The sequence below is a fragment of the Macaca fascicularis genome, chromosome 1, assembly GCF_037993035.2.
Source record: "Macaca fascicularis isolate 582-1 chromosome 1, T2T-MFA8v1.1".
Taxonomy (NCBI): Eukaryota; Metazoa; Chordata; class Mammalia; order Primates; family Cercopithecidae; genus Macaca; species Macaca fascicularis.
Window position 1 is genome coordinate 64880561 of NC_088375.1, and position 27959 is coordinate 64908519.

The 27959-nt window shown below is 44.4% G+C and overlaps 1 protein-coding gene across 8 annotated transcripts; it reads left to right on the forward strand.

Annotated features, from left to right (window-relative positions):
- Nucleotides 1–27959, forward strand: PFKFB2 (6-phosphofructo-2-kinase/fructose-2,6-biphosphatase 2). Of its 8 annotated transcripts, XM_015446750.4 has the most exons (16): nt 213–327; nt 1665–1766; nt 8975–9100; nt 9641–9737; nt 10161–10227; nt 10362–10436; nt 10787–10843; nt 12036–12160; nt 14470–14677; nt 15128–15274; nt 16431–16535; nt 17276–17405; nt 18183–18245; nt 18509–18573; nt 25258–25341; nt 25904–27902. In XM_015446750.4, exons 2-16 carry the CDS (start codon nt 1682–1684, stop codon nt 25967–25969), a joined length of 1500 nt encoding a protein of 499 aa, XP_015302236.1. In that variant the 5' UTR covers nt 213–327; nt 1665–1681; the 3' UTR covers nt 25970–27902. The 8 variants fall into 8 exon arrangements, with proteins under 8 accessions (XP_073891154.1, XP_015300327.1, XP_015302236.1 ...); XM_074035053.1 differs by lacking the exons at nt 213–327; nt 25258–25341 and adding an exon at nt 1–169 and having other exon boundaries at nt 25904–27959; XM_015444841.3 differs by lacking the exons at nt 213–327; nt 25258–25341; nt 25904–27902 and adding exons at nt 1–169; nt 19201–24756.

A 27959-nucleotide genomic window follows, 5' to 3' on the forward strand; every position in this document is an offset into this window, starting at 1 on the left:
AGTTACCAAGCAACAATGCCACCAGGCTCCGCGGCACTGGGAAACTCGGGTGCTTGTGATCTCTCTGGTTCCCACTTACACCAGCCTTCCCGAGCCCGCGTAGGCTATTGCGACCCGGCCCCGCCCCCTGGGCCCTGCAGGCGCCCGATTGGTGGATGATTCTCTCCAGGTGAGGACCTACGCGCGAGGGGCGGGGCCAGACGGGCTCACATGATTTGCCGGCTACTGTAGCGCCGGCCCCGGCCACAAGCTGTCGGCTCGGTTCGGTAGTGTTACAGGGGAGGCGCCGGGGCCAAGGCAGGGAGGGATCTTAGGAGAGATCGTAGGGTGAGCCACAGTTGCGCAGCGCCGGGTGGGGTCTAGCGGGGCGGGATGCCGGGGCTGCGTGCCCCTGGCTGAAGTGCGGGGCGAGGTACTACTGGTCGCCCGGCATGGCAGGGAGCGCGGACATTCTGGGACCGGGAGCCAGAGCCGGTGTTTGGGTTGGAGGATTTGTGTGGTCAGTGAAGGAATCGTGTAAGGCTCTTGAAGGCGCAGGACCTTCCGTCCTCACCAGCCCCCTGTTGTCTGAATTGGGGGCATGAGCTCAGGGCTTTCCCACTCCAGTTCGAATCAGGGCTTACCCCTCTTCCCGAGGTGACCTTGGGGAAGTCATTTACCACCTCAGCTCTCCGGTGTTCTTTAGACTGAGCCCCGGAGGTAACTAGGGAGAGGGTGCGGAGCAGGGCTTGAGAATGCACCAGAGGAGAAATGAGTGACGTGCTAGCTAGGGCTGTCTTGAGGTCCAGTTACTGTTTTTCCTTCAGGGAATATGTTCGAGATTTTCCCACGTCCCTCACTTTTTTCTTTTCTTTCTTTTTCATTTTTCCTTTTTTTTTTTTTTTTTTGACGGAGTCTGGCTCTGTCGCTAGGCTGGAGTGCAGTGGCGCGACCTTGGCTAACTGCAACTTCCGCCTCCCGGGTTCAAGCGATTCTTCTGCCTCAGCCTCCTGAGTAGCTGGGACTACAGGCGCGCACCACCACGCCCAGCTAATTTTTGTATTTTTAGTAGAAACGAGGTTTTACCATGTTGGCCAGGATGGTCACTATCTCTTGACCTCGTGATCCGCCCGCCTCAGCCTCCGAAAGTATTGGGATTACAGGAGTGAGCCACCGTGCCCGGCCCCACATTTTTCGAAACAGCCCTACCATTAGATTGGAGTTACTTTCTTGGTAATGAACTTGGTCTATTCATAACCCACCGCACCCCAACTGCTGCCACTACTCTGCCCAGATTCTTAAAACTAGAATCTGAGGTCATGAAACCTTGAGCAGGCCACTTAATCCGATGAATCTCAAATTTTCAATCTGTAAAAGGAGGAGAAGAAATAATGGTAGCAAAATCTGTCTAATTACAAGATTATTGGAAGGACTGAAGAAGATAACGTTTGTAAATGTAGACTCGTAAGTCAGCAGATAAATGTAAGGTTCTAGCGCTACTCTTTTTATAGGTGAGGAAACAGGGCTAGAGAAGTAGCTGCTAATTGGGAGAAACAAGACTGAACTTGACTCTTGGCCCAGGGTGCTTTTACTTATACCACGCGGATCCAATGCACTGAGTTTTCTTTTAAGTTATGTCTTCCTTCTTCCCCTTCCCTTTTTTACATTCTACTTCTCTCTTTCAGACATCTGAAGAGCTGCCATGTCTGCGGCATCTGTCTCAGAACAGAACAACAACAGCTATGAAACTAAAACCCCAAATCTTCGAATGTCAGAGAAGAAATGTTGTGAGTTCTGGCAGAGAGGAGGGACTGCTCTCTCTCAGCATTTTATCTTGGGAATATAGTTATAATCCTAGACTCTACTGCTTGGTGGGAGCGATAAATAATTCTTTGACATGGAAATTTAATACAAAGTCTCCAGGGTGGAATGTCCTGTCTAAAACAAGTAGACTTAGCGAAATGTCTGTTCTTGGGGCTAGACTACTGGTGTAGTCCAGCAGTTTCTTACTGCTTTCTTTAACTGAATCTCTGTCTCCTGGGACATTTGCACACTGGCTTGCTGATGGAAGTTAGAACAAACATTATTGTACACACAATGAGTAAGACACAGTTGCAGGTGCAGGAATTACTTAGAGCTGGTAATGTTACCAGCTTTATCTATTGGGCTAAATTTTGGGAGAGTGCTGCTCATTGTAGAAATTACAGATGGGAGCCAGTGCTGTTTGGCTTCATTCTTTCAGGCCTCAGGGGAATGAGCCCTGACACTTGGCTTCTCACAGTGTCTTGGGCATCTTACTTTCTCACAGGTTTAGGCTTTGTACTTTGTAAACTATTTTCCCTGTAGGTTCATTTTTTTTGAGGATAGCTTTCACCTGAGCATTTCCATGCTTGTCTTTTAGATAGAGACAGCAGGAGGGTTTGCGAGGAGATGAAGCATCATTTCCTGTCCCCATGCATCTGTATTTCTAAGCGTCATTATAGGCTGCATAGCTCCCCAAAAGGTCTGGGACTCTGTTCCCCATATATTTTGGGGAACTTCAAGGAATGCTAACTCTTGCCTCTGCTTCTGGATGGCACTTTTCCTGTGGAATCCTGTCAGTTCTTCTCACATCAGTGGAGATACATATATATATATGTATATATAACCAATTAGTCAAGTCAGTTATATATATGTCAGCAGGTGGAAACAGTCGACCAGCATGAGACCAGGAATCATCTCATGTTCAAAGCTTTTCCCAGAGCCTCGACCTTGATGTCATGCCCTTGTCACTTTTATGATTGACAATGATAATCTCTCTTCACCTAGCACCCATGGAGCCTGCTGGACAGAAGCAGCTGGCTGGACATGATACTGGGGTTGGCAGAGTTAGGGTCTACAATTAGGGTCTCTTTTCTCTGCCAGGTCAAGAAGCCAGGTGCTAAGGGCAGAATACCCCATGAGAAATAACTAGTATAGCATGATGTTTGAGTGTAGCCTCTGGAGTCAGACTGCCTGAGTTTGAATCCTGGGTTTATGACTTCTTAGCTCTTAAACAAGTTGCTTATCCTCTCCATGCCTCAGTTTAATCCTTTTAAAAGTGGAGATACTGACAATATCTCCCCCAAAAGTGATGTGAGGATTAAATGACTAAATGTAGGAAGGCACTCAGAAGAGTGTTGAGCATATAGCCAATGTGTGCTATTTTTCACAGGTGACTCAATCTGCCTGTTGTATTTATTCCTGAAATATTTATATTGAATCATACTCAAATGCTGTATTGGAAGCTCACTATTTAAAAGAGACCAGTGAAGAATTAGTTTTTCAGTAAAAAATGTTTTCTTCTTTTGTTTGACAATATTGTAACCCAGATTTGGGGATCTGGGATGCACCCCTTACAGGGAGGTACACTTGTGTTACTAGGGTGCTTGATCCAAAAGAAAGCTGGGGGCTGGGGGTCAGAGTCGATAATTGTGTCAGTCCTTCTAATTTGCTTTTTTCTCCATGGTAGGAATCTGTTCTACCTGCTTTCCTAACTCTAGTAGTTCATCTGCCTTGAGGGCTTTCAATTAGTCAAGGAAGCAGTAATCCCTGGTTTCTTTCCTGTCTTCTAGACTCTAATTCCTGCTCTGGGCTCTGATCTCTTTTTGCAAGCTCTAGTTTCTCTAAATACCTTTTTCTTCTCTAAGAAGAAGAAGGTTTCCTAAAGCCACTGTGATTTATTTACCTCATTCTCTCCTCACGTCACAGTTGGGCTGTGAGACTGTTGCAGACATAGTCAAAGGAGAAAATAAAGTTATGAGTATATGTGTTAACTTACTTCCTTTTCCTCTGCTATGGAGCTGTACTTTGGAGCTGGTTCCCCTGGCTGCTTAGTGTTCACATCAGTAGCTGCTTTATTAATAGCTTAACCGTTGTCCCCTTGCTGCTCATTACACCTGTGTTGGCTAATTTTGACTCCGGGAAGTGACTGGGCTTGAGGATTTCAGGGCTGAAGAATGACTTTAGGGAGCCAAAACCTCCGAAGGAGCATTGCTGGGACTTCAACTGCTCTTGGGATGGGGTGAAGAGGGGCTACTGGCCGAGGTGCCTTTAAGGTGCTCAGAGGACTGGTTTCAGGGCTTATGAAAGCAGAAATGGAAGGCCTGGCACGGTGACTCACACCTGTAATCCCAGCATTTTGGGAGGCTGAGGCGGGCGGATCATGAGGTCAGGAGATCAAGACCATCCTGGCTAACATGGTGAAACCCCATCTCTACTAAAAAAAAAAAAAAAAAAAAAATATATATATATATATATATATATATATAAATTAGCTGGGCATGGTGGCGGGCGCCTGTAGTCCCAGCTACTCAGGAGGCTGAGGCAGGAGAATGGCGTGAACCTGGGAGGAGGAACTTGCAGTAAACCGAGATCACACCACTGCATTCCAGCCTGGGCAACAGAGCGAGACTCTGTCTCAGAAAAAAATAAATCAATCAATAAATTTTAAAAAGCAGAAATGGGGAAATCTACATGCTTTTTTTTCTTTAATTTTTTTTTTTTTGAGTAGTTCTGGAACAGACAAGTTCTTCCATGTACCTTTTCCTAAATACAAAAGCAACGTATGTTCATAAATTCAAATAACAGAAAAGATTTAGAAAGTGAAAAGTAAAAAACTCCTGTCTCTTCCAAGTTTGTTTCTTTTAGACATCTTATTCTGTATATCCTATTAATAAAGGTAGTTTCATATTGTTCATTTTTTTTTTAAACAAGTTACTGTCTTGTGGACCTCCTTTTAACGTTGATAAATCCAGATTTACCTCATTCTGCATTGTATGGATATGCCAGCTTTCCACGGATAGGCATTTAAATTGTTTCCAGTTTTTCATCATCACAAAGAGTGCTGCAGTGACCATTCTTACACGTACACCTTTGCACATTTGTGCCAGCAACTTTTCCTACAGAAATGATAGGAAAGATAGACACATTGGAAGTGTTCATCAGTATTACTAATTTGCTTTCCTGAAAAGTTCTATATTGTAAGCTGTTTTCAGTATTTCACGATATTTGATGGAAATTGGGCAGCATCAACTATAGCCATAGTGGTTAACTGAAACATCATCTTTCTTAGTGTTTGACCATAGTTATATGAACTTGGTTATTTCATGCCTGTCAACCAGCAGGAGATAATCAGCAGTTCTGACTTCTGATGAATAAAGATAAAATATCACTAATGAAACATGCTTTATGGGCAGCATATTTCTAAATATTAGGCCTCTTTAGAGCCAATAAAAGAAGACAACCTGGGTACTGAAAATGCTGGGAACCACTGCTCTCCCAGACCATCCTTCAGGATTAGAATGGAGAGCAAGTTGTGTTTACCATGAAGGTACCTTTGTCAAGTGCTGACATGAGGCACAGGAGCTGGCAGCTGGGACTGAATGGGCAGTCATGAGATCAGGAGACTGGTCAGAGCCGTGACCTTGACTGTCTATTGTGGGACCATGGGCAAAGCTCTTAATTTCTTCAGGCTTGAGTTTTTCCATTTACATGAAGGAAGTTATCAAGTCCTCATTTCTTTTTTTTTTTTTTTGTGCATCTTTTTAAAAAAAATTAATTAATTTATTTTGAGACTGGGTTATAGACTGGCTAATTTTGTATTTTTAGTAGAGACAGGGTTTCACCATGTTGCCAAGGCTGGTCTCAGACTCCTGGGTTCAGGCGATCCACCCACCTTGACCTCCCAAAGTGTTCATTACAGGCGTGAGCCACTGCGCCCGCTCACCCTCAAGTCTTCATTTTATCTAAGCAAGTTTATATGTGGGGAAAAGAGAGATCAGACTGTTATGTGTCTCTTTCTTTTCTCAGTCTCTCCTCCCATCTGTGGAGAAATGCCCACCTGATGAGAAACGCCCATAGGTGTGGAGGGGCAGGCCACCCCTTCATTATGAAAGGAAAATGAATTTAAGTTTGAGAAAAGGAGTTAAACCTGGCTTAAAGAAGGTAGAAGAGAATTTCAGGATGAAACAGTTTTCCAATGTATATCAAGAGATGGGTTACATTGTCTCTGAAATTAATCAGGTGGTAGTGGGAGGTGGTTTTGTGTTTTTAACAGGCAGGACAGAATGTTCCTACTATTGCCAGTGTGGTAATTTGAGATAGGAAGTGTGGTTTAGTTTTGTACTCCAGAAAATGAGAAGCCCTGGTTGTAGCAGGTGTGTATAAATGTGTTCTGGACAGAGGCGAGAGGTGCGTTGCTGGAGGGCTCTTGGGAGGTCCCAGGTGGATACGGTTTTTTTTGTTGTTGTTGTTCTTAGCATTCTTTGTCCACATGGGTAAACAGAGAGCAGCTGGTTCCCTGGTTGCCTTCAGAGCAGCTCCCAAGTATCAGTTCATTTTAAGCTTTGGGAGGGTAATAGGACCTTTGGGGGATGTGCCTAATGGGCTGGAAGGTACGGACAAAGCAGGCCTAGAAGTGCAGGTAATGAGCCAAATCATGGGAGATTGAGAGCAGGTGTTGAGCTGAGCTGGTGAAAGTGAAGACTCAGGGGATTTTACTACTTAAACCTGAGACAGCTGATCCCATGCAGAGGCTATCTGCCTGTTAGGGGCCAGTGATTAGGGATTAATGCCAGCCGAGGCTTCAGGGTACAGTTTGCCTGCCTTTGAGCTCCCTATTTGAACAGAGATGAAAATCACTTACGTTGCTCCTTTACCTCCCTTGGAGGGGCTCCTGCTGAGACTCAGGAATTTTCCGTGTGTACAGTGGGTAAAGGACTAAAAGCCAAGCCCTCTGACCCCAGGTCTGGGCCTCCACTTCTCCCTCCTCACCACTAGGGTCACTCTGAGTACTTCTTGCCAAACGCCCTTAGGAAACTCTTTTCCTTCCGAGGTTGGTTCTCTACCGGGGCCCCTCCTCCCACTTCTCCACTGAGATCTTTCTACATTTATTTCTCAAAAAATGAAAGTTGTGTTTCCCATCCAGTACCTCCATTTTACAGAACTGTTTCTTAATCTTACAAGGTCCCTTAGTACCAGGCAGAGGGGCAGCCGCAACTTGCAGGGCACCTTCTGGGAAGCAGTGGTGGGAAGTGGGAGGTGAAGGTGTTTCTTCCTTTTCCCCCCATCCTGTGCAGGGCCTTCCCTCATTGGAGCCGGCAGAGCCTGAGCTGTCCCAGATGACCTCAGTGTGGTTTTTGGCCCCGGGACAGTGGCCGGCAGCAGTGCAGGTCCTTCTCCCACCTCTCCTCTGCAGCAAGATGGGCCAGGAGGAGCCAGCCCCTGTGAGCAAGGTGATGAGGAACCTCTTTTTATGGAGAAAAGCTGCAAGGAAGCACAAGATCTGTGTTCTAGTGCCAGCTATACCCTTGATTCATTATGTGTCCCTAGACAAGTCACCTGTCCCCTGAACATCTAGTTTGCCCTGCCTGTCCAGTGAGACTTATCGCTGCAAATAAGCATTCCTGAAGTAAGTTAATTTACTAAGGAAGGGTAGACTGAGGACTGTTAATGCTTCTCAATTGTCTTGCTTTTACATGGGCCATGGTGGCAGATTGGCCCTGATGCCCTATGTGGGCTGGCTCTACCCTGAAGCTTCCTGAGGTCTATTCAGAATGTGTATCAAGTAGGCTTTGCCAACTCAATCTCACTATGGTTTAGAAATTCTGGCTTAAAGAGGAGCTCATGGACTGAGTGAAAAGGCCAAAACAGCTTGAGGCAAGGCTTTTTGCAGTGGGCAAGCTAATTCTTACCCATGGTTCTGAAGGGATGAGTGGGATCCTGGAGACAGAAACTCTGTTGGACCTATTATAGGAGCCAGCTCAGTTCTGCACTGGTAGAATCTGTAAGCATTAGACCTTCCTTCACAGCTATATCATTTTTATATTTCTAGGCATTCTTACGTTAAGGATGATGTCATTATTACTTTTCTTTCTTTTGTTGAAACGAAGTCTTGCTCTGTTGCCCAGGCTGGAGTGCAGTGACGTGATCATGGCTCACTGCAACCTTGAACTCCTGAGCTCAAGCAATCCTCCTGAGTAGCTGGAACTATAGGTGTACACTCCCACATGTGGCTAAGTGATATATATATATTTATATATAAATATATTTATATACAAATATTAGTATATTGATATATAAATATATAACATATTAATATATTTTAATATAAATATATAATATAATATATTTATATATAAATATATAATGTAATATATTTATATATAAATATATAAATATATATTATACAATATATAATTATATATATTTATTTATATATTTATATTTGAAGAGACAAGGGTGTCTCTATGTTGCCCAGGCTTATCTTGAACTCCTGGCCTCAAGTGATCCTCCCACCTCAGCCTCCCAAATAGATGGCATTACAGGCATGAGCTGTCATGTCTGGCTCCAGCATGGTTATTTTCTTTCTTATCCTTGCCACTTTTTTTCCTCTTTCCACCTTGGGTACTTCAGTGAAGACCTCAGACATGTGGGAAAGATGTGTGTTGGTTTGGGCATTTTCTGGAAGCCTGCATAACCTTTTAACTCTATTTCAGGAGGCCTGCCTGATATCGCCTTATTTGTCTTCTCAGACTTGCTGAACCTTTGCTCCACAGGTTTATGGAGATAAAATGAGATTATGACTTTGAAGTTCGTAGCTCAGTGTATAAACCTTACTAGGCCCCAGCGGGGCGTGGTGGCTCAGGCCTGTAATCCTGGCACTTTGGGAGGCTAAGGTGGGTGGATCACGAGGTCAAGAAATTGAGACCATCCTGGCCAACATGATGAAACCCTGTCTCTACTGAAAATACAAAAATTAGCTGGGCATGGTGGCGGGTGCCTGTAGTCCAAGGTATTCAGGAGGCTGAGGGGGGAGAATCTCTTGACCTGGGAGGCAGAGGTTGCAGTGAGCTGAGATCACGCCGCTGTACTCCAGCCTGGCGACAGAGCAAGACTCCGTCTCAAAAAAACAAACACCAGAAAACCTTACTAGGACCCTAGTCATTTCGTTTTATGTTGTTTCATTTCCTTCTAGCATGGGCCTCCTACATGACCAACTCCCCGACTCTCATCGTTATGATTGGTTTGCCAGCCCGGGGTAAAACCTACGTGTCTAAGAAACTAACACGCTACCTCAACTGGATTGGAGTGCCCACCAAAGGTAAGTGTGGCTCATTCCCTAGGAAAGGAAATTATTAGTTCCTGGGCCTCACAGGTCTCCAGGGGACTTCTTCTTCCTGGCATCAATGCTATAGGGTGCTTCTGGCAGAAATAGCAGTTGCTTTCTGGTTTACTGGAGTTATTCTCTATTCCCAGACTTGTCTCCTCCTGGCGTGGGTGGATTGGCCTAGTTTTGAGGGAATGCCTTTGATAGGACTGTTAAGATTTAGATGAGCTTAGGGCTGTACATTTTCAGAGGCCTTATGTGGACATCATCTTATATAACCCTAGCAGTGTCTCTGTGAGATAGACAGAGTGGCTGAGGAAATTGAAACCTCAGACAGCTTAAGACTTGTCCAAGGTCTAGAAAGTCAGGACTTGAACCCAACTCTTTGACTCTTAATCTGATATTGTTTCCAACCTACCATGCTGCTGCTTTTTTCATCCCCTTGGCCACTCTGACATTAGATCAAGAAACAGGTCCCGTTTGGTGGGGCCATCATATTGTTTGGCTGCTGAAGGATTTGGGTGTCTTCCGCAGTGTTTAATCTTGGGGTGTATCGGCGTGAAGCAGTCAAGTCCTATAAGTCCTATGACTTCTTTCGGCATGACAATGAGGAGGCCATGAAGATCCGCAAGTGAGTCTTGTTTAAGGCCTGATCTCCAGGTCAGCTCTTTCTTGGCTGTCGTGAGACTTGGTGTGACAGGGTTTGGTTTCATCTCAGTAAATATCTTATAGGGAAGTGAAATGGAAGTTACCTGATGGGCAAGTGACCTTGGGCTTGGGTGGTCAGAAGAACAGGGCTCACAGCGATACCTGTGTGCTTGTAGGAGAAGTCTAAAGAGGGCTAAGATCTGTGCACTGGGGCAGGGGCAGGAAGGGGTTGTAGGATGGTATGAAAACCCTCAGTGAGAAAGTGGAAAGATCTAGTTAGAGAAAGGTTTTGAATAGTGGGAAACTAAGTGGGCAGGATGTGACTCCTGTAGCCACCGGAATGTTTGTGTCTCTGACTATGTTTGAGCTTAGCTCTCCTTGCTGGTTTCATTTGCTCTCATGGCAGACAGTGTGCTCTGGTGGCGCTGGAAGATGTTAAGGCATATCTCACTGAGGAGAATGGTCAGATTGCGGTAAGCTTTATCTACTTCTTCTTTCTGGTCCCCACCCTTGCAGCAGCCTGGCTACCCAGCCCTACCTTGAGTCTGCCCTGGTGGGGTTCCATTTCTCTGTTCCTGCTCATTTACCTTGCGTGCTTTCTTCACAGGTGTTTGATGCCACCAATACAACCCGGGAGAGGAGGGACATGATTTTGAACTTTGCTGAACAGAATTCCTTCAAGGTAGGATCTGACTCCATGCTGGAGGAAAAGGGATAAGCAGAGGTGGGGAGTCAGGCTATGGGCATGGATCTCTGACTGTAGTGGGTGAGGACAGGATGGGATATCTGAATCTCTTCCCTCAGAGCATTCCCCCGTCCTGGAGTGTTTTCATTCAGGTCCTTTCTCAGACCTTTAGCGTGTATGTTTGAGGCCCAGGGGATGTGGTGAGAGCTATGAGGAGGACTTGAAGGCCACTTTCATGAAGAAAATCCTGGGAGATGTAGTGGCTGGGTTGGGTAGATGAGCATGTGCTCTTAATTCACAGCCTGGCATTTTTGACGTGTTCATCACTGCCTTCTCTCCATGGCCAGGTATTCTTTGTGGAATCTGTCTGTGATGATCCTGATGTCATTGCTGCCAATATTCTGGTTGGTAACACCCCTACATATCATCTCCTCTTCACCTTTTGTGTTGTGTGTATGTGTGTGTGTGTTTTGTTGGGGAGGGGTGTTTTGGGTAATGAAAGAGAGAAATAGACATGTTTAACATCACAAAAAGATCTTTTCTATCTGCCAGAGCACCATCTGGTACTTCTACACTCTTCTCTTGGGAGAGGAAACTGAGGCTTTAAGGAATCAAGTAAGAATTCGCTGTTGAATTGAAACCAGGTTTTAGGTTGTAGGAGTCTTGGCCCTGTGTTCTGGGTATTATCTGGATGCTGAGACCTAGATGTTAGAATAGATCAGCTGGGCACGGTGGCTCGTGCCTGTAGTCTCAGCACTTTGGGAGGACGAGGCAGGTGGATTGCTTGAGCCTAGGAGGATCACCTTAGCCTGGGAGGTTGAGGCCACAGTGAGCCGTGATTTTACAACTGCAGTCCAGTCTTGGGTGACAGAGTGAGAACCTGTCCTGAGAGGTTGAGGCTGCAGTGAGCCATGATTGTGCCACTGCAGTCTAGTCTTGGTAACAGAGTGAGAACCTGTCTCAAAAAAAAAAAAAAAAAAAGAATAGATCAGACTCTTCATTTCAGGACTTACCTACAGGAAGGTTATCTCCCCAGCAATTGTCCAATATTCTAGTCAGTGTTCTATACATCAGGCTTCTTATGCCCTGTGGGGTCACAGTGTACGACCGTCCCCATTGGATGGGTTGTGCTCTGCTGGGCTGAGCAGATATCTGTACATGGTCTTATGCAGGTGCTCTCCCAGCCATAGGAACTTGGGATCATCTGAGGAAGAGGCATCTGGTCCCAAGTCAGGCACTGGGGTCAAGCACTCTATTCTGAGTGGTAATGGAGAAACATTGGAGCCTGTTCTGTTTTCTCAGGAAAGTACATAAAGGGATTGGGGCCCAGGAGCAGCTTTGGCTGCGTGACTGCCTCTGTCCTTCAGCCAAGTGCAGGCACATGACTCCCCAGTTGTCTTAACTTTTTTGGTTGCCAGGGTCACAGGACGGGGCGGGGTGGGGCGGGGGAGGGGGTACTCAATGAGTGGAGTGCCAGTGTTCCAGAGAAAGGCGACTTTTATGGACTTCTTTTTCTTTTTTTTAGTAGTGGCTATTTGTAGGAGGGCTGTTAAGGGCAGACCTCTGATGAGGCCTTTACTGTTTTTATGATTTCAGGAGGTTAAGGTGTCGAGCCCTGACTACCCTGAAAGGAACAGAGAGAACGTGATGGAGGACTTCCTGAAGAGAATTGAGTGCTACAAAGTTACCTACCGACCCCTTGACCCAGACAACTATGACAAGTAAGGTTTAAGGCCATCGTTTGAAGGACCCAAGGCAAAGGTCTCATCTGGGAAAATAACCTTTCTCCCTCAGTTCTCTAATTTCCTTCTGATAACCTACATCTATAGATCTAGATGTGTTAACATCATCCCAGAGAAATAAGGTATGCATTTGTGGCTTGCATCTTGTACATGAAAAACTGAAGTGTTTTGTTTTGTTTTGAGACAGGGTCTCGCTCCGTTACCCAGGCTGGAGTGCAGTGGCAAAATCAGGGCCCACTGCAGCTGCTGCCCCCGGGCTCAGGTGATCTTCCCACCTCAGCCTCCCGAGTAGCTGGGACCCCAGGCCTGTGCCACCATGCCCGGCATTTTTTTTTTTTAAATGTTTAGTAAAGATAGAGTTTCCCCATGTTGGTCAGGCTAGTCTTGAACTCCTGAGCTCAAGTGATCCACCTGCCTCGGCCTCCCAAAGTGCCGGGATTACAGGTATGTGTCACTGCGCCTGGCCGGAAGTGGTTTTTATCATCAATTTTTTTCTCTCTGGTCTCTAGAGTGTGATTTCCTCAATCTCAGTATTATTGGCACTTTGAACTGGGTAATTCTTTATTGTAGGAGCTGTCCTGTGTATTGTAGGATGTTTAGGATGTTTAGCGGCTTCCCTGGCCTTTGCCAATTAACACCTCCAAGCTGTGACAACCAAAATGTCTCCAGACATAGCAGATGTTCCCCGGGGGTCACAATCATCTGTGGTTGAGAACCACTGCTCCCTATCTGAACAGGAGTGTTGTAGGATACCCTTCGGAGATGTGTCATCAGTTTTTAAAAAGTTTACTATATATATTATATAATATTTTACATATATTAATGCTTGTGTGTATATCATGCATATTATAGCATAACATATTATATATATTACATATTGCATATTTTTTATCTCTCTCTGTGTGTGTGTGTGTGTGTGTGTATATATAAAAAACATGCAAAGCCCTCAGGAACATGCCTGACTCAGAGAAATGTCTGATCAATGCCAGCTGTCATTACTATGAAAGCATTTGTTGGCAGAATGGCATAGACTATAGATTAACTTGTCATGTATGACGTATATGAGCCATAGAAAAACCAAGTTCATGTTAAAGAAAGATGGTGTACACATGGACATCTGCAAGAATGTGGCCTCATGAAAGAGCATGGATGCATTCAGGGCAGTTAACAGCTCTATTCAGACAATACAGACCTGCAGCCAAGCAAATGGCACATTTAATGTGCATGGCACACTGAATACAGTGGTCTGTTTAATGTTTTGAGCCTTTCAGTTCCTTCAAGTGGGTTTCCCAGAATCCCCTTAATATGGAGGCTGAAAACGACCTCCTAGATATGGCATAAAAGTGTTCTTCATTTGGAACAAAGTCCCACCTAGAAAAACATACAGAAGATCTACATATACGTGTGTGTTTGTATATGTTATCTCTGGTAGTAGGGTGATGCGTGATTTGCATGCTTCCATCATTTTTTCTGATTTTTTGATTTAAAATAAGCACTTACGACTTTTTTTTTTTTTTTTTTTGAGATGGAGTCTCTCACTCTTGTTGCCCAGGCTGGAGTGCAGTAGCATGATCTCAGCTGGGATTACAGGCACCCGCCACCACGCCTGACTAATTTTTGTATTTTTAGTAGAGAAGGGGTTTCACCATGTTGGCCAGGCTGGTCTCAAACTCCTGATCTCCTGATCCACCTGCCTTGGCCTCCCAAAGTGCTGGGATTACAGTTATGAGCCACCGTGCCCAGCCACACGTACGACTTTTATAAAGAGAACAATCTCATGTTGATCTCAAAGCAAGCAATGTCTGAAACTGTCTTTGAGAGAAGCATGATTAGGTAGATGCAGGGAGTGTATAAACATTGCTGTCTGTGCTTCTGCTGCCTCTTCCCTTTCCCTCATTGCTCGTCATGCCATATTCTGGCCAGGTCTTGACTGCCTCAAATGGGGCCTATTTTCAAATTTCGGGCTTAGCAGCAAAATCTTCAGGTCACCTAGTCTAGCCCCTGATGGGAAGCCTGAATTCTGTTTATCGTATTTATCTACATCGCGTGTCACAGTACAGGCACTGAGGAAATGGTATGAACTGACTAGAAGTTCAGGAAATTGTACTTCATCTTGGTTTTAAGGAGTAATTAATCTCCTACCATTTGGTTCCATAAACGTGGGTGTGACAGAGGAGGGGAGGAAGAGCAGCTGTGAGCCTACAAGTCCCTATAGAAATCCTTTTCCCTCTGATTCTTATTCTCAGATTTTCATACCCAGGGAATTTTTTTTTTCTTTCCTGTCCCAGGGATCTTTCTTTCATCAAGGTGATAAATGTGGGCCAGCGATTTTTAGTCAACAGAGTCCAGGACTACATCCAGAGCAAGATAGTCTACTACCTCATGAATATCCACGTCCAGCCTCGCACCATTTACCTTTGCCGGCATGGAGAAAGCGAGTTCAATCTCTTGGGGAAGATTGGGGGTGACTCTGGCCTCTCCGTGAGGGGAAAGCAGGTGAGTAATTAGTCAGCACACTGGATTTTCTAGGCTTAGAGTTAGAAGGGCATGGCTGAGGTCATCTCTTTTATCTCCTTACTTAAATCCCATTTGAACGGAGGCTGTGATTCCATAGTCAGGCAAGTGCTCAAGGTGTTCTTGCTCACTGCGTCTAGCTCTGTATTGAAGTGTAGATAACTTGGAGCCATTTCTGCTGTGATCGTTCAGCCATCAGATATTCACTGGGCACAACTTGTGTACTTAGCAATGTACAGGGTGCTCCAGTTAAAGTTCATTTCCTTTTGGGTTTATATTAACTATGTAGCACCTTATGGATTTTGACCATGGCTATGCACATTGTCCATTACAGGCCACATTAGCAGGCTTTGTGTATGTGTGTGTTGAGTGTGTGTGTGTGTGTGTGTGTGTGTTTTCTTTTTACCCTTAATTTTCATTTTTAAACCCCAGTTTGCCCAAGCTCTAAGGAAGTTTCTGGCAGAACAGGAGATAACAGACCTCAAAGTGTGGACAAGCCAGTTGAAGAGGACCATACAGACTGCTGAGTCTCTCGGGGTGCCCTATGAGCAGTGGAAGATTCTGAATGAGATTGATGCTGTGAGTAGGAAGCTCTGAAGGCCCAGAAAAGCCAACAAGAGTCTCATATTCAGGCAGGAACTCTCAGAAGTCACTATTTGGACATTTTTATCTAGGAAACTAGAACCACCAAGTAAAAACTCTGAGGAAGCTGACTCTATGGCCGGTTCGGGGGCTCAGGGAGGACAATTGCACCCCCAGTCGGGGGTTTCCTGCCTGCTTCAATACCTGTGCCAATCATGGGACCCAAACCAATTTTTGAGCCAGCCTTTCTGGCACCTGGGGAAAGTGGGGCTAACAAGGACTCATTTTGTTCCTTTGTATATTTGCCTCCTGGGAAAAAGAAATAGCTAACAACCTACTTCTTTACTTTCTGCTTAGATAATTTGGTCAGCTATTCAGAAAAGTTTTTCCCAAAATTTCTCTTGGCTTTCTCTCTTCTTGAGCACAAAAGTGGACATTTCTTTTTCTTTTTACTTTATTTATTTATTTTGTGAGACGGAATCTTGCTCTGTGGCACAGGCTGGAGTGCCCTGGTGCAATCTTGGCTCACTGCAACCTCTGCCTCCCAGGTTCAAGCAATTCTCTGCCTCAGCCTCCCTAGTAGCTGGGATTATAGACACCCACCACCACGCCTCGCTAATTTTTGTCTTTTTAGTACAAATGGAGTTTCACTATCTTGGTCAGGCTGGTCTTGAGCTCTTGACCTTGTGATCCACCCGCCTTGGCCTCCCAAAGGGTTGGGATTATAGGTGTGTGCCACCGCGCCTGGCCGACATTTCTTTTTCTTTCCTTCCTTCTACCCTTTTATTTTTCCTGCAAAGTCTCCAGTCCCTTCAGTTTCCCTCCTTCTCTGCTTCTTGTTCCTTTTAGCCTCTTGACTTTCTTGACCTGTAAGTTCCCCCCCCCCAGTAGTAGGAGAACATGGTAGCTTGAGCTGGAGAAGTTGCCTCCTCCCTGCAGTGTTCCTCACCCAGTGAGTCACAGACACTCTGTGACACTCTGCGACACTCTGTGACACTCTGGTCACAGGTGGCCGCAATACATGAAAGGATCCAGCACAGTGCCTGGCGTGCACTAAGAAACTAGCATTCTTTGGTGTCATCTTCCTTATTTGGGATGGGGCTGGTGTGGGACAGTCTATCTCCTCAAGCCAGCTTCAAGTGGCTTTTTGCAGGGCGTGTGTGAAGAGATGACCTATGCCGAGATTGAGAAGCGGTACCCAGAAGAATTTGCACTTCGAGATCAAGAGAAGTATCTGTATCGATATCCTGGTGGGGAGGTAAGACACCCTCATCATGTAAAGTGACTGCCTAGCCCCTTGCTGAAGGTTTAGCTTTAATTTGGGGGAAGGATTGAACGTGATTTGGAGGTTCTAGGCATCATTTATCTTCCTTCCCTTGGGTCATTTTGGTTTCATTTAGCTTAGACAATCGAATGCCTCATTAATTGTTAAGATTCCCAGAGATAAGGGTGACAAGGTGTCCTCTGTGTTCAATATGTTTTAGAATCAACACAATCATTTTTATTTCTTTTTTTCCTTGTACTCTCAATCCCACCCCCTCATAAGTGGAGTCTCCAAGTAAATATATGGGATAGGAATTATTTCTCTCTCGTCTTGAGTGTTTTAGGCTATTTCCTTGTCTAAGTGGCTTCCATACTCTAGGGATGTGTGAGGCAAAAGTAAATAAAACTGAGTGGCGGAGGTACAGGAAACCCCTAGGAATCTTTTGTTGTCTCAGTGCCTGAATGAATCTGGTGGAAGAAAAAGCACATACACACAGGTTGAACTCACACTTCCTTTTCTTAACCTGTAGTTTTCTTGGTCTAAATATTGCTCTTGAAAGATCTGAGTTTTCTCAAGAGACACCAGGGCTGGGGGCAGGTGATATGAACTCACTGAACTTCCAGGAGGAAAGCCAGCTGAGGAAGAAGTGGCCTTTAGTCTCCAAGGTCCAGCCACTGACTTAGCTGCCAACTTGCACCTGGGCTTCTGCCAGCCAGCCCCATTTCCCTCCACAGTCATACCAGGACCTGGTGCAGCGGCTGGAGCCTGTCATCATGGAGCTGGAACGTCAGGGCAATGTCCTCGTCATCTCCCACCAGGCTGTCATGCGCTGCCTCCTGGCCTACTTCTTGGATAAGGGCGCAGGTGCCTTTGAGGGAGGGGCTGGGAGACACATCCAGGGGGAGAGGGCTGGACTTGCAGTGGCACCAGGATTCCTGGGAAACAGACCTCCCTGTCTCCACTCAAATTAGAGTACTTTCTCCAGACAGCAGTGTGGGGCTCCCAGCAGCCACTAGGTCAATGACTTGCTGAGTTCGCTCTGCTGCTACAAGAGCTTCCAATGGAGAGTGGCTGCTACTGGTGCTCCTTGATCCTGCCTGGCTCAAAGGCCAGTGTCACGCTGACACTCCTGGCAGCATCAGGACAGTGGTTGAATATCCCCAGCCTGCCACGCTGCTTACTAGGAGGGTGGTATCTTAGAAGCAGCAGTTGTTTCTGGGTAAGGGAAGTAAGAAGGTGCCGCTGCCTTCTTCCATACTTCCCTTCCCGATCTTCCAGAGCTCCTGGGAAGCCTGCATTGTGGAGGCTGAGCTCAGCATCCTGAGCTGCTGGGAAGCTGTTGTGGCCAGGTATTACGGGCCTTTGCTGTACGCAGGTGAACCCCTTCCATTGGGCTCTCTGGCTACAGTACTTCTTCCTGTTTTGCCTGCATGGAAGGATCTAAGATGGCCTTATTTCCTTCCTTAGCCACTCAGAAGGTTGGGTGGCTTTGTGGTCTGGAGTTTAAGGGAGGAGTTGTACAACTCTAAGAGGTGGTCAGAGTAAGGGAAACTCATGAGCTCTGTAGATTGTCTCTTCCACTAACTTGACCTTACTCCATAATACTAAGAGACTTCCCTCACCTGGTCTTTCTGTTTTCAGATGAGCTACCATACTTGAGATGCCCTCTCCATACCATCTTCAAACTTACTCCTGTAGCCTACGGTAACTATGCGCATAGGGGCTGGCGGGAGCTGGGAATTGAGGAAGGTCAGAATTTTCTCTAAGGTTTGTCTAGAGTTCAGCTTCATTATCCCTATACACCAGGGAAGCTCCATCAGTGCCTTCTGTTTTGAAAGGGATGTATGCATGACCATGTGTATTGCAAAATGCATACATTCCTTTGTGGTATACTTTCCCATAATGAAACTAAGGAATTTTCCATTGAACCTTTTTCCTTAAGTCCTCTCTTTCCTCTGTTTTCTCAGGGTGCAAAGTGGAAACAATTAAACTTAACGTGGAGGCCGTGAACACGCACCGTGACAAGCCAACCGTAAGTATTTTCCCACGATGACCATGCCAGTTTCCCTGCCACCTTGAGTCTTTGAAGCTTTGGCATCAAGAGTCTGGGGTTTCTTTTATGTACAAAAGGGAAACAGATTCAGAACTTACTTCCAACATAGTTTGCTACGTCTGAAAGTGATGTTGGAATTATTATTTTTTAAAATTAGTACCCCTTTCATGAGTCTTAACCTTGAATGCTGGCTCCTGGAAATTCAATTAAATATGGAAAGTGTTTGGCTGAAGTGAAATGCAAATTACCACCCCGCTCCAACCCCAAGTGTCCCTTTGGAAAGCAGAGTCCAGAGGAGCCTATAAGGTGAGGGTCAGGAGGTGTAGGTTCGTTCCTAAGTCGGTCCCTGGTAATCTGTGTGGTCTTCAATAAGCCCCTTCCTTTCTTTGGGTCTTTTTCCTGCTTTAGAATGTTATGCTCAAGAAGCTTCTCCCTTTTAGCTCCCTGATGCTAGGAGGCCAGACCATGGCCCGTGCCTATGAGGGAGCCTCTGTGCAGAGGAGCAGGAGTGAGGGAAGCTGTTGTGGTTACAAGCGCATTATTAACTGTATGAGTGAGCTTTTGGCTTGGCTTTCATTTGTGTGGTGTCCCTCCATTTCCAATCAGAACAACTTCCCCAAGAACCAAACCCCTGTAAGGATGAGAAGGAACAGCTTTACGCCTCTGTCCAGTTCGAATACAATAAGGCGTCCAAGAAATTACAGTGTTGGGAGCCGGCCCCTCAAGCCCCTCAGCCCTCTCCGTGCCCAGGACTTGCAAGAAGGGGCCGACTAGCCGAAGACCCAAGTCAGCATTCCGGTGGTGTAACCGTGTGTTTCCCTCCAGCCCTGGCCTCCTGCCTTTGCCACTAATCACCAAGGAGTCATTTAACTTCCTCCCTCCACCCCCACCCCTGACACTTCACCATGAATCTTAACACAGAACATGAGGTTACGTGTTTATAGGACAACTTTAGCTGTTCTCCAGTTTGAAACATCTTTCCACCCAGGGGCAAGTTAGCAAATTGAGTCTTTTAGGACAGATTATCAGATGGGATGGTCTGGAGGAGGAGGAAAAAGGCCCCCTTGGGGCTGAGCATGCCCCACACTCTTGGTTCTTCTCTCTGTTCTCTGGTGTCTTACTTCACTAATGTCCTCGTGTTGGTGAAGTGTTGGGGGATGGAGGGCGGGTGAGCAGTGCGGGGACAAAAGTCTATTTTTCCTTCACTTTCGTCTCTTCATTGTGTGTTTTCCTCACAGTCCTTACTTGACTGCTTTCTTTCCCCACTTTCATGTCCCCTCTGGATTGTCCAGTGTAATGCATGACATTGTGGTGTCTGTCTAGGAAGGAAGGGGTGATTGGCAAGAGACAAGTCTGGCCCAGTTGATGCTTTCTGCAGTGGGTCTAAATGGATCTGGACTGGAGGAGTCTTTCCTTTCCTTTCTCTCTTTCTCTCCAGCTAGGTCCTGCAAGGGCCAGCCTAGGCTACAGAACATCCACAGAATATTCTCGAGCTTGCAAGTGGACATAGGGTGAGAGTTCTTGCCTCCTTTCATGAGAAACAGTCCTAAGTCTTCATTGCCCTGGGGGAATCTGGCTCTGAGCATGGGGGAAATGTCTTGGTTTTTATTTTTAACTTAGTCAGGCCTGGGTCTTTTGAGGTCCGCAGAGTGGGGTTTAGGAGAGTAGGGTGGGCTCTAGCTCTTACAGGACTCTTGGTGAGTAGTCATATCTTTTCTCCCATGGCTCCCAGGTTCCTTGCCAATCACAGCAACTTTTCCTGCCAATCCAGTATCCTCTGGGGCTGTTTAGAAGGGCAGTTAGATTCAGGAGTCACCACTGATGTTTGAATTGCTCAAGGCAAGAGGCAGAGAAGAGTTCACTAAAACTGCTTATTTTTGAATACTTTCAGCACACTCTCCTTTAGAAGAAATAAACATCAAAACACAATAGTTTTTATATGAGCACTTTTTTCCCCCAAATGTGGAAAAGCTTGATGATGAATTTAATCTCTCTCATTGGAGTATTCTTTTGTTCATAAGGAGAAACTATCTCATCTTGATGTCCAGAGAAGTCCTTGGAACCCTGTGGGATGTAGCTCTTAACTGTTTGTATTTCTCTATTCATTTCTGTCATTTCATTTTCTTTGTAGGGTTAAACGTAAAATCTTCAGGGAAGAAATTCTTAGCCCCTTGATGACCTTGATGGCTTATCCTCTTTCCCAATTTTGCCTGCAAAATGTACAAATATATGTATGTTTTTTTGGGAGGCAAGTTTAGGGTTCTTATGGGATTTTAAAAAGAGATAGGTGACTCCCCACCTGAAAGTTATCAGCTTGTCTTTTAGAGGTAGCCAGTGAGAAGAAGTTAGCTGTTTTCCAAGGGTGTTTTCATTTGGTAATGGAAAACTTTTTGCTGTCGTTCTCATCCAGGAGTTTTCCTTAGAATCTCCTTTAGAATTGTTGAATCATAAACATGTCTGTGTCTACCTTATGCTTAATACTGACTCAGAATCTTTGGGGTCTGGGTCTGGACTTGCATGTATTTAAGTAGCTTCCCGGATGATTCTGATTCATAGCCCGGGTTAAGAACTCCACCTTAGAAAGTTAGGTGGAAAAATACTGGGATAATAGTTCCTCAGAAAAAAGTGTCAGCCTAGGAATTCTGAATTCCTCATCATCCTGAAAGGACAGTTCTTTGGGTTTGATGTTTGAGCAGATCATAATGTTAAATGATATAACCCCCTGGAAGGCAGGCTGCTGTGTTTGAGGGTTATTCTAGGTTCTAGTCCCATCTTTAACCCTTTACATTGCTGAGTGATGTGGAACAAATCACTGAATTAAATAATTGCCTCTGGATTTTAAGCACCCTGGGGAGAGGTACAGACCCTGCAGGATGATAAAGGTTGTCTTCACTGGCAACTGACTCCTGACCCCAAGTCCTTTACTCATGTATCCCAAGTAGGATACCACAGCCAGCTTCTAAAGGCTGCTTACGTAGATTCTTCTCAAAATTGTGTCCAATATGTTAAGTAACCTGCTATTCTTGTTTAGTGGTTATATAACGTGTACTTAGTGTCTTTGTGGAGCTTTGGGCCAGTGCGGGCAGGGATAGGGGAAAGATACATAGAAGTAGAAGAAAAGGTCCTTGCCCAGAGGAAGGTTATTTTAAGAGACAGGACATGTAATTTATAACAAGTGGACATTTACATTATAGCAACACTCTGAGTCTAGAAGTGTTCACCATCACATCGCTTCTCCTGACTTTCCTGTTGTCCTATGGCTATGAGACTACAAGGATTAGGGGATGGGGATGCCCCCACCACCACCAACGTGAGAATGAGATATGGTTGGGGAGGCATGTTTGGCACTTTTACAAGATTGCATTGTCTACATTCGCTTGGATGCTGGCATCTGTAGCCCAAATGGGCATTCAGCCTTTCTTCTGCTGTGAGGTGAGAGTAATTCAGAGCTAGTGAATGAGAGGAGGGAGCACTTTTCCACAGACTTTGGATTAACACTGTACCTACTCCTAGCAAGAGGGGACTTCTCTAACAAGCTAGCATTGTGTTAATCTGTCATTAACCCCAGCGTTAGAGACAGGTCATGGGATGTTCACTGTGGCTCTCAGCCTGCCACTATTTCCCCACTCTCCCCCGTGCTAGTTTGCTTTCTCCAGAAGAGGAGCTGAGGTGGTCTTATCCTCAGACAGGACATGAGAAATTGGAATTTGAAAAGCAAGGGCTTCAGCATCCTTTAGTTTCTAAAGCAAGATCCCTTCAGAAAAGTCCAGCAGGAAGAAGCCAGGAGAATGTAGAATGGAAAAGAGCTCTTACTCCAAATTTTAGAGAAGTTTCATCTCTACTTCTCATCTTTTCTCTCCTGGTTTTCTTACTTGAATGCATATTGGTAGTCTGTATACATTACTATGGTTATGTCTGTCACAAGTCCTACAAAATAAAAATGGACTTAAAGTACTCTCTGCTGAAGCTGTAAGTTTTGTTTTGTGAGAAATAGGTAAAGACATTAGCATTTAATCTACTGGAAGAAGCCAGTTGCTGTGGCTTATACCTGTAATCCCAGATACTTGGGAGGCTGAGGCCAGAGGATCACTTGAGACCAGCCTGGGCAAAATAGTGAGACCTCACCTCTAAAAAAATTTTTTTTTAAATTTACTTGTCTAAAGTGGGGAAAGGGAAATTATTCTGTTTTCTTATTCTTGCTTCAAGTCTATGACAGATTTGAAAGAGAATTCTAAAGCAGATTTAGAGAGCCTGCTTCTCTTCTTATCTCCTAATCCCTAAATTGGAATTTAGCTCTTATCTGTATTGTTGTTGTGTTTTGGTAAAGGGATGATTTTACATTGAGTTGTAAAGTAGAATAAGACAAGCTTCTAGAAACTTGCATGGTACTAGGGATCTGCCCTATATCTTTGCCTCTGGTGTTCTGTTGTTGTTGTTATTGTTTGTTTGTTTCCGAAGAAGTTGGAGTTAAGGACACAATATATTTGTACCCCTAGACTGAATGGGTGAGTATTCCATATGAGGATCTGGGTAATCCTCTTTGCAACCCACATTTGGTCTTCAGAGACACTGGCATTTTGAAGAAACATATGATATAGCTGTTTGGAAATAAATTCATCTATGTTACTTTTTTTTTTCTTTTTTTTTTTGTGAGCAGGAGATCTTAATTGACAGAAACTCATTGGTGGTTGGAGTGGCCAATGGGCAAGGGAAAAAGTATCCAGTAATCAGAAGAATTGTATCTGGGTTATGTAATCTTATGCACATTCCATTGTCTTTGCCAAGCCTGTAAGCCACGTTGTGTTCACTGTCAAGAAATTTGACAGATTTACCCAGCTTTTCTAGTATGTATTTTGACTTATTGAAAATATATAACAACTGAGTCAGGTTGCAACACTGGTGGGGTAGAATTGACTTTCCCTGAAGGTGACACAGATATCAGAAGTGTGTCCAGGGATTTAATTTAGACCCATACTGTCCAGGAGACTGTCTCTAGTTGGATCTCTGTGCTGACTGACTTCAGTGTCTGTGTGCTGACTGACAGACTCTGGTAGTGTCTATATGTTGACCAACTGATAGACTAGTAGGATCTGTTTGTCACTGACAGACTCTAGTGGTGTCTATGTGTTGACTGACTGACAGACTCTAGTAATGTCTATGTGTTGACTGACTGACAGACTCTAGTAGTGTCCGTGAGCTGACTGATAGACTAGTAAAATCTGGGTGTTGCCTGACTAACGTTATAGGGTCTGTAAGCTCACAGTCTGCCTGCTTTCTGATTGTATCCACTGAAGTGTATGTACATTATGGTAATTCTCTATTAAATGTGTCTAACAAAGAAAGGAATTAAGCACTCCACATGTTTTCTTTATAGGGGATATGATTTTAAATAGACATTTCTTATACAGTAGTGGCCAAATTCTCATCATTTTGTAAAAGATAAAGGTTATACATCACTTTTATGGTATTTTGTGAACTCAGCTAAGGGAATGCCTGTTTAGAGCCTGGAGTTGTTACCTTTACTTGAAGTCATCTCATCCAGTCCCCTGCTTTAGGGCAGAACTTCAGTTCCGCTGTTCGTTTCTGAAGCTTCTGTGTCGCCAGCTTACCCTGTTCTGGAATGTTGTATTCCATTGGATAGGGCTGCTATTTTTAGTCAGCCATGCATTTGGCTTTAACACTTAATCTAGTAAGTAAAAATGAGCAGAAAATTTGGCATTTAAAAATTGATTTTAAGGGTTGGCAAAAGTATTATTTCCAGTAAGCCTTTCACTGGATATCTGTGACCAATGTTTACCTATGCAATGTTTTTGTATCTGAATTGCTTATGTACATTTTATATTATGTTGACGTAACAAGAAGATCAACTTACGCTGGTATGGTGATGCTTTTGCTATGTGGGGCTGAGCATCTCTGGGTTGAATGGGAATGGGTCAGATTGGGAAGCCTAGGAATAGAGTTCTACTGCAGATTTCCTAGGCACTGCTCTATTGAAAGTAGGAACATAAGTCTTTAGCAACATTCTGATTTAATTGGGTGACACTGATAACAAAGTATGCCACTCAGATCCATTTAAAGTGTGCATAACTGTATTTGAAATGTGTTTTTGTGTGTGTGTGTGTGTAGAATGGGTAAATAAAATTGTTGAGTAACTTGAACCTATCAGAAGGCTTCTGGTTTTTTGTTTAGTATTTTCAGTTGTGTTTCCCATCCCTTCCCCACCCCTAAAACTTTGCCTTATGCTGCACAAGGATTCAGATTCAAGATAAGCCACGAGTTCTCACTGTAATTGAAGATCATGGTGTATCCATGGCTCTCTTCTGCCACCTTCTGGGGAAGACAGGAAGAACATTATGGAAAGCACATGAACTTCAATAGTTAATGTGTACCTGTTGGCACTTATGCAAGAATTAAGAAACAATTACATTTCACTGCACTATGCAGTAATTCCCATTAGCAATATGTAACTCATGTTATTTATTATAAAGAAAACTTTTGGAGATTTTTTAGCACTTAGTAGACTGTTCCTCCTAAAATGTGATTTGCCCATTTCTAAAGAGATCATGGTCACGGGTATAAAACAGCACTTAATTTCTTTTGAGACAGGAAATACAGATGGGATTGTTTTACCCTTCTCATGCCTTATTCCTTGTTACCTTAAAGACCAGAAGCTCATTAGAAATGCAGAATCCCAGGCCGCATCCCAGACCTCCTGAGTCAGAATCCTCGTTTTACCAGGACCACCAGGTGATTCATATGCACATTTAACATTTGAGAAGCACCATGCTAGGGGAAAAATTCCCCACAAGGTAAAATGTTAGATGCCAGTTACTAGGAAGAAGTTGATCTGCTCTAATGACTGATTTCAGAATGGACTCGTATAACTACAACAGTAGGGACCCTCCTCAGAAGCCAAGTAGCCCCTGATTACAGTGTCACTTTATTGGCCTGGTGTTTTGGCTGACATAGCCTACACGATCTCCTTCTACCAGAGGGATCCTGACTGCTTCTGCTTCATATCTTGGATATGTAGCTTATGGTCCAGGTCTGAAAGGGGTGCCTGGTCCAATATGGTCACGAGGTCAGCTCCTCAGGGAAAGAAGCCCATGACTACGCCATTCGAGTTTGCCTGACTCCCCAGAGTCAAGGTGTGTGTGTAGGCACGCCAGTGTATTCATGCATGTGTATGGATGTGGGAATGAGGAGGTTGAGGGAGGAGGGAAGGTAGGGGAAAGATTCTGCTCTACTTTTATGTTCGCTGCTTGGCGGTGGTGTAATAGCTTTGTGTCTCTTCCTCTCTGGCTTGTAGGCAGCAGAGACCACGCTGGCTGTGCACAGACGCCCCTCCGCAGCATCCCCCATGTTTCCTTGCTAATGATGTGGATGTTCAGGCCACACCTCTCCAAAGGACTGGGATCTACTGAAAAGCTTGGGATGTCAGCTCCACAGAGGCTAGAACAGGAAGTTAAGTGGGAACTGGACTTTGGGGGGCCACCAAAACGAGGCCTGGAGAAACGCCACCACATTTCCTCCCCTCCTGCCTAATGGGAATATCAGTTACACTGAAAAATTTAACTTTCCTGTGCCTCAAAACATTTAGCAACCTGAACCAATGACTTTTTGTCATCTCTTTGCTGGGTTTGGTCCAAGTCGGTCAATCTCATTCTGTATAGGCATTTAACATCCTAGCTGTGACTGTCCTCATCCTTTGCTGGCTCTTTTTTGCCCAAAGTGCAAATGCACTTCTTCAGATGTACTTTTCAAGTGAGAAGGTAAGAGCTGGTCTCTGCATCTGTTCCAGGCGAGCAGGCTAGAGTCTAATATACATATACTAGCAGGTACCATTTGCCACATTGGAAGCAAGAGACAAATCAGCTGAATGGAGAGTCTTCTGAGAAATTCAGTCCCTAAAACATCTTCTGCAGTGATAGAAGAACAGTGTCAGTAGCAACCTTTTCATTTAAAGAACTTTTTCTTGTTCCAGGCCCTTCAGGACAGGATCTGACTGCAAGACTCCCCGAAATGGGTACCCATCTTCCAAGTTTCCTTTTGTAGCTACTGTATTTTCAACTTGATGCATGTGCCTCTCATGCATCAAGGTGGGGCTGATGTGGTTCTCCCAGGTGGTTGGGAACGTGGGCTAGAGAGAAAAGTAGAGTGCCATGTATATCACATGAGTAAGTCAAGAAAGCTCCCGATCAGGGAGTGTTTTGGCTTCAGAACAGGTGGAAGGAGACCTGCCCCTCTGTGGGCTCTGTCACTCTGATGCAGTCCTTGAGAGAGCTGTGGCTGTGACTTGGAGGGCAGTAGTCTCCTGATACCTGCCTCTTGGCCACTTGTCACTATTGTGGTCACTGGTCTCTCATGTAAAAGTGAGGGTGATGGGGTCATGGACCAGCACCTCAGTGCATTAGTCATCTGCTTTCCCTTACAGACAAATTAGATAACTCTTCCCTAGTGATTGTCAAATGTATGAATGTATCTCTGTAAATGTGATTTTGACATGTCACTGTTCCTGAAGAGCATATGGAATCCCCACAGGATATTATATCTTGCAAGGAAAGTCTATTTTTTTAAAGAATAGTATGTTTGTAGCTTTACTTTTCTTTCTTTCTTTTTTTTTTTTCCTTTTCACTCAAATGCTCACTTGCTGGGCAAAAGGGTGAGTAGCAAGAAAAGTAACGAAATGTAGCTTTTCTCAAATGGTTCTTTTATACTGTGGATGATACAGGACTCTGTTACCTAAGATGTGATGAGCTGGGCTGCAGGCAGTTCAGCATCCAGCAACTAGGAGCTTCTTTTCTATGCACAAAGCTGCCTTCAGGAAGGCTTCTTAAGTAGCAGATGATTTTCATCTGGCTGCCTACCACATGCTGTACTGTAATGATTTTGTTGTGATATGGATTTCTCTCTGCATCAAAAACTGTCTTTTGATGATCAAACAATGTTTATATTTAGTTATTTATTCTATCCATGTAAGGCATTTTTGAGTTTTCATGTCACTGTTTGCATGTATTTAATCAGAATGTAATATAGTTTGTGTTGTCGGGTTTTTTTTTTTTTTTTTTTTGTAGAATTTAGATAGGTAGACCTTTTAAGTCTAATGTCATATTAGTTTAAGTTAATTTTAATTTTCCAGAATGTAGATATCTGTCTTCTGTAAAAGGAAAATAATGATGTTAAGGGACAGTGGATTTTTTTGAATACTTTGTTTCTCATTGATTTTTATTATAAGTGTAAACCAAGAGATGCATTTCTCTGGAGAAATGTTTATCTCCTGGATTAATAAAATCATGCTAAAAATGCAACTAATATGTATTGCTTTTGTAATTAGAAAATACAATAAAATTATTTTTAATTAAAAA

Excerpts from the sequence above, each read along its gene's own strand:
- PFKFB2 (XM_015444841.3), top strand. The coding sequence starts at position 1,682 with ATGTCTGCGGCATCTGTCTCAGAACAGAACAACAACAGCTATGAAACT. Across the intron at positions 10,228-10,361 it reads AGGAGAATGGTCAGATTGCG|GTGTTTGATGCCACCAATAC; the intron begins GTAAGCTTTATC and ends CTTTCTTCACAG. Across the intron at positions 15,275-16,430 it reads TTCTGAATGAGATTGATGCT|GGCGTGTGTGAAGAGATGAC; the intron begins GTGAGTAGGAAG and ends GGCTTTTTGCAG.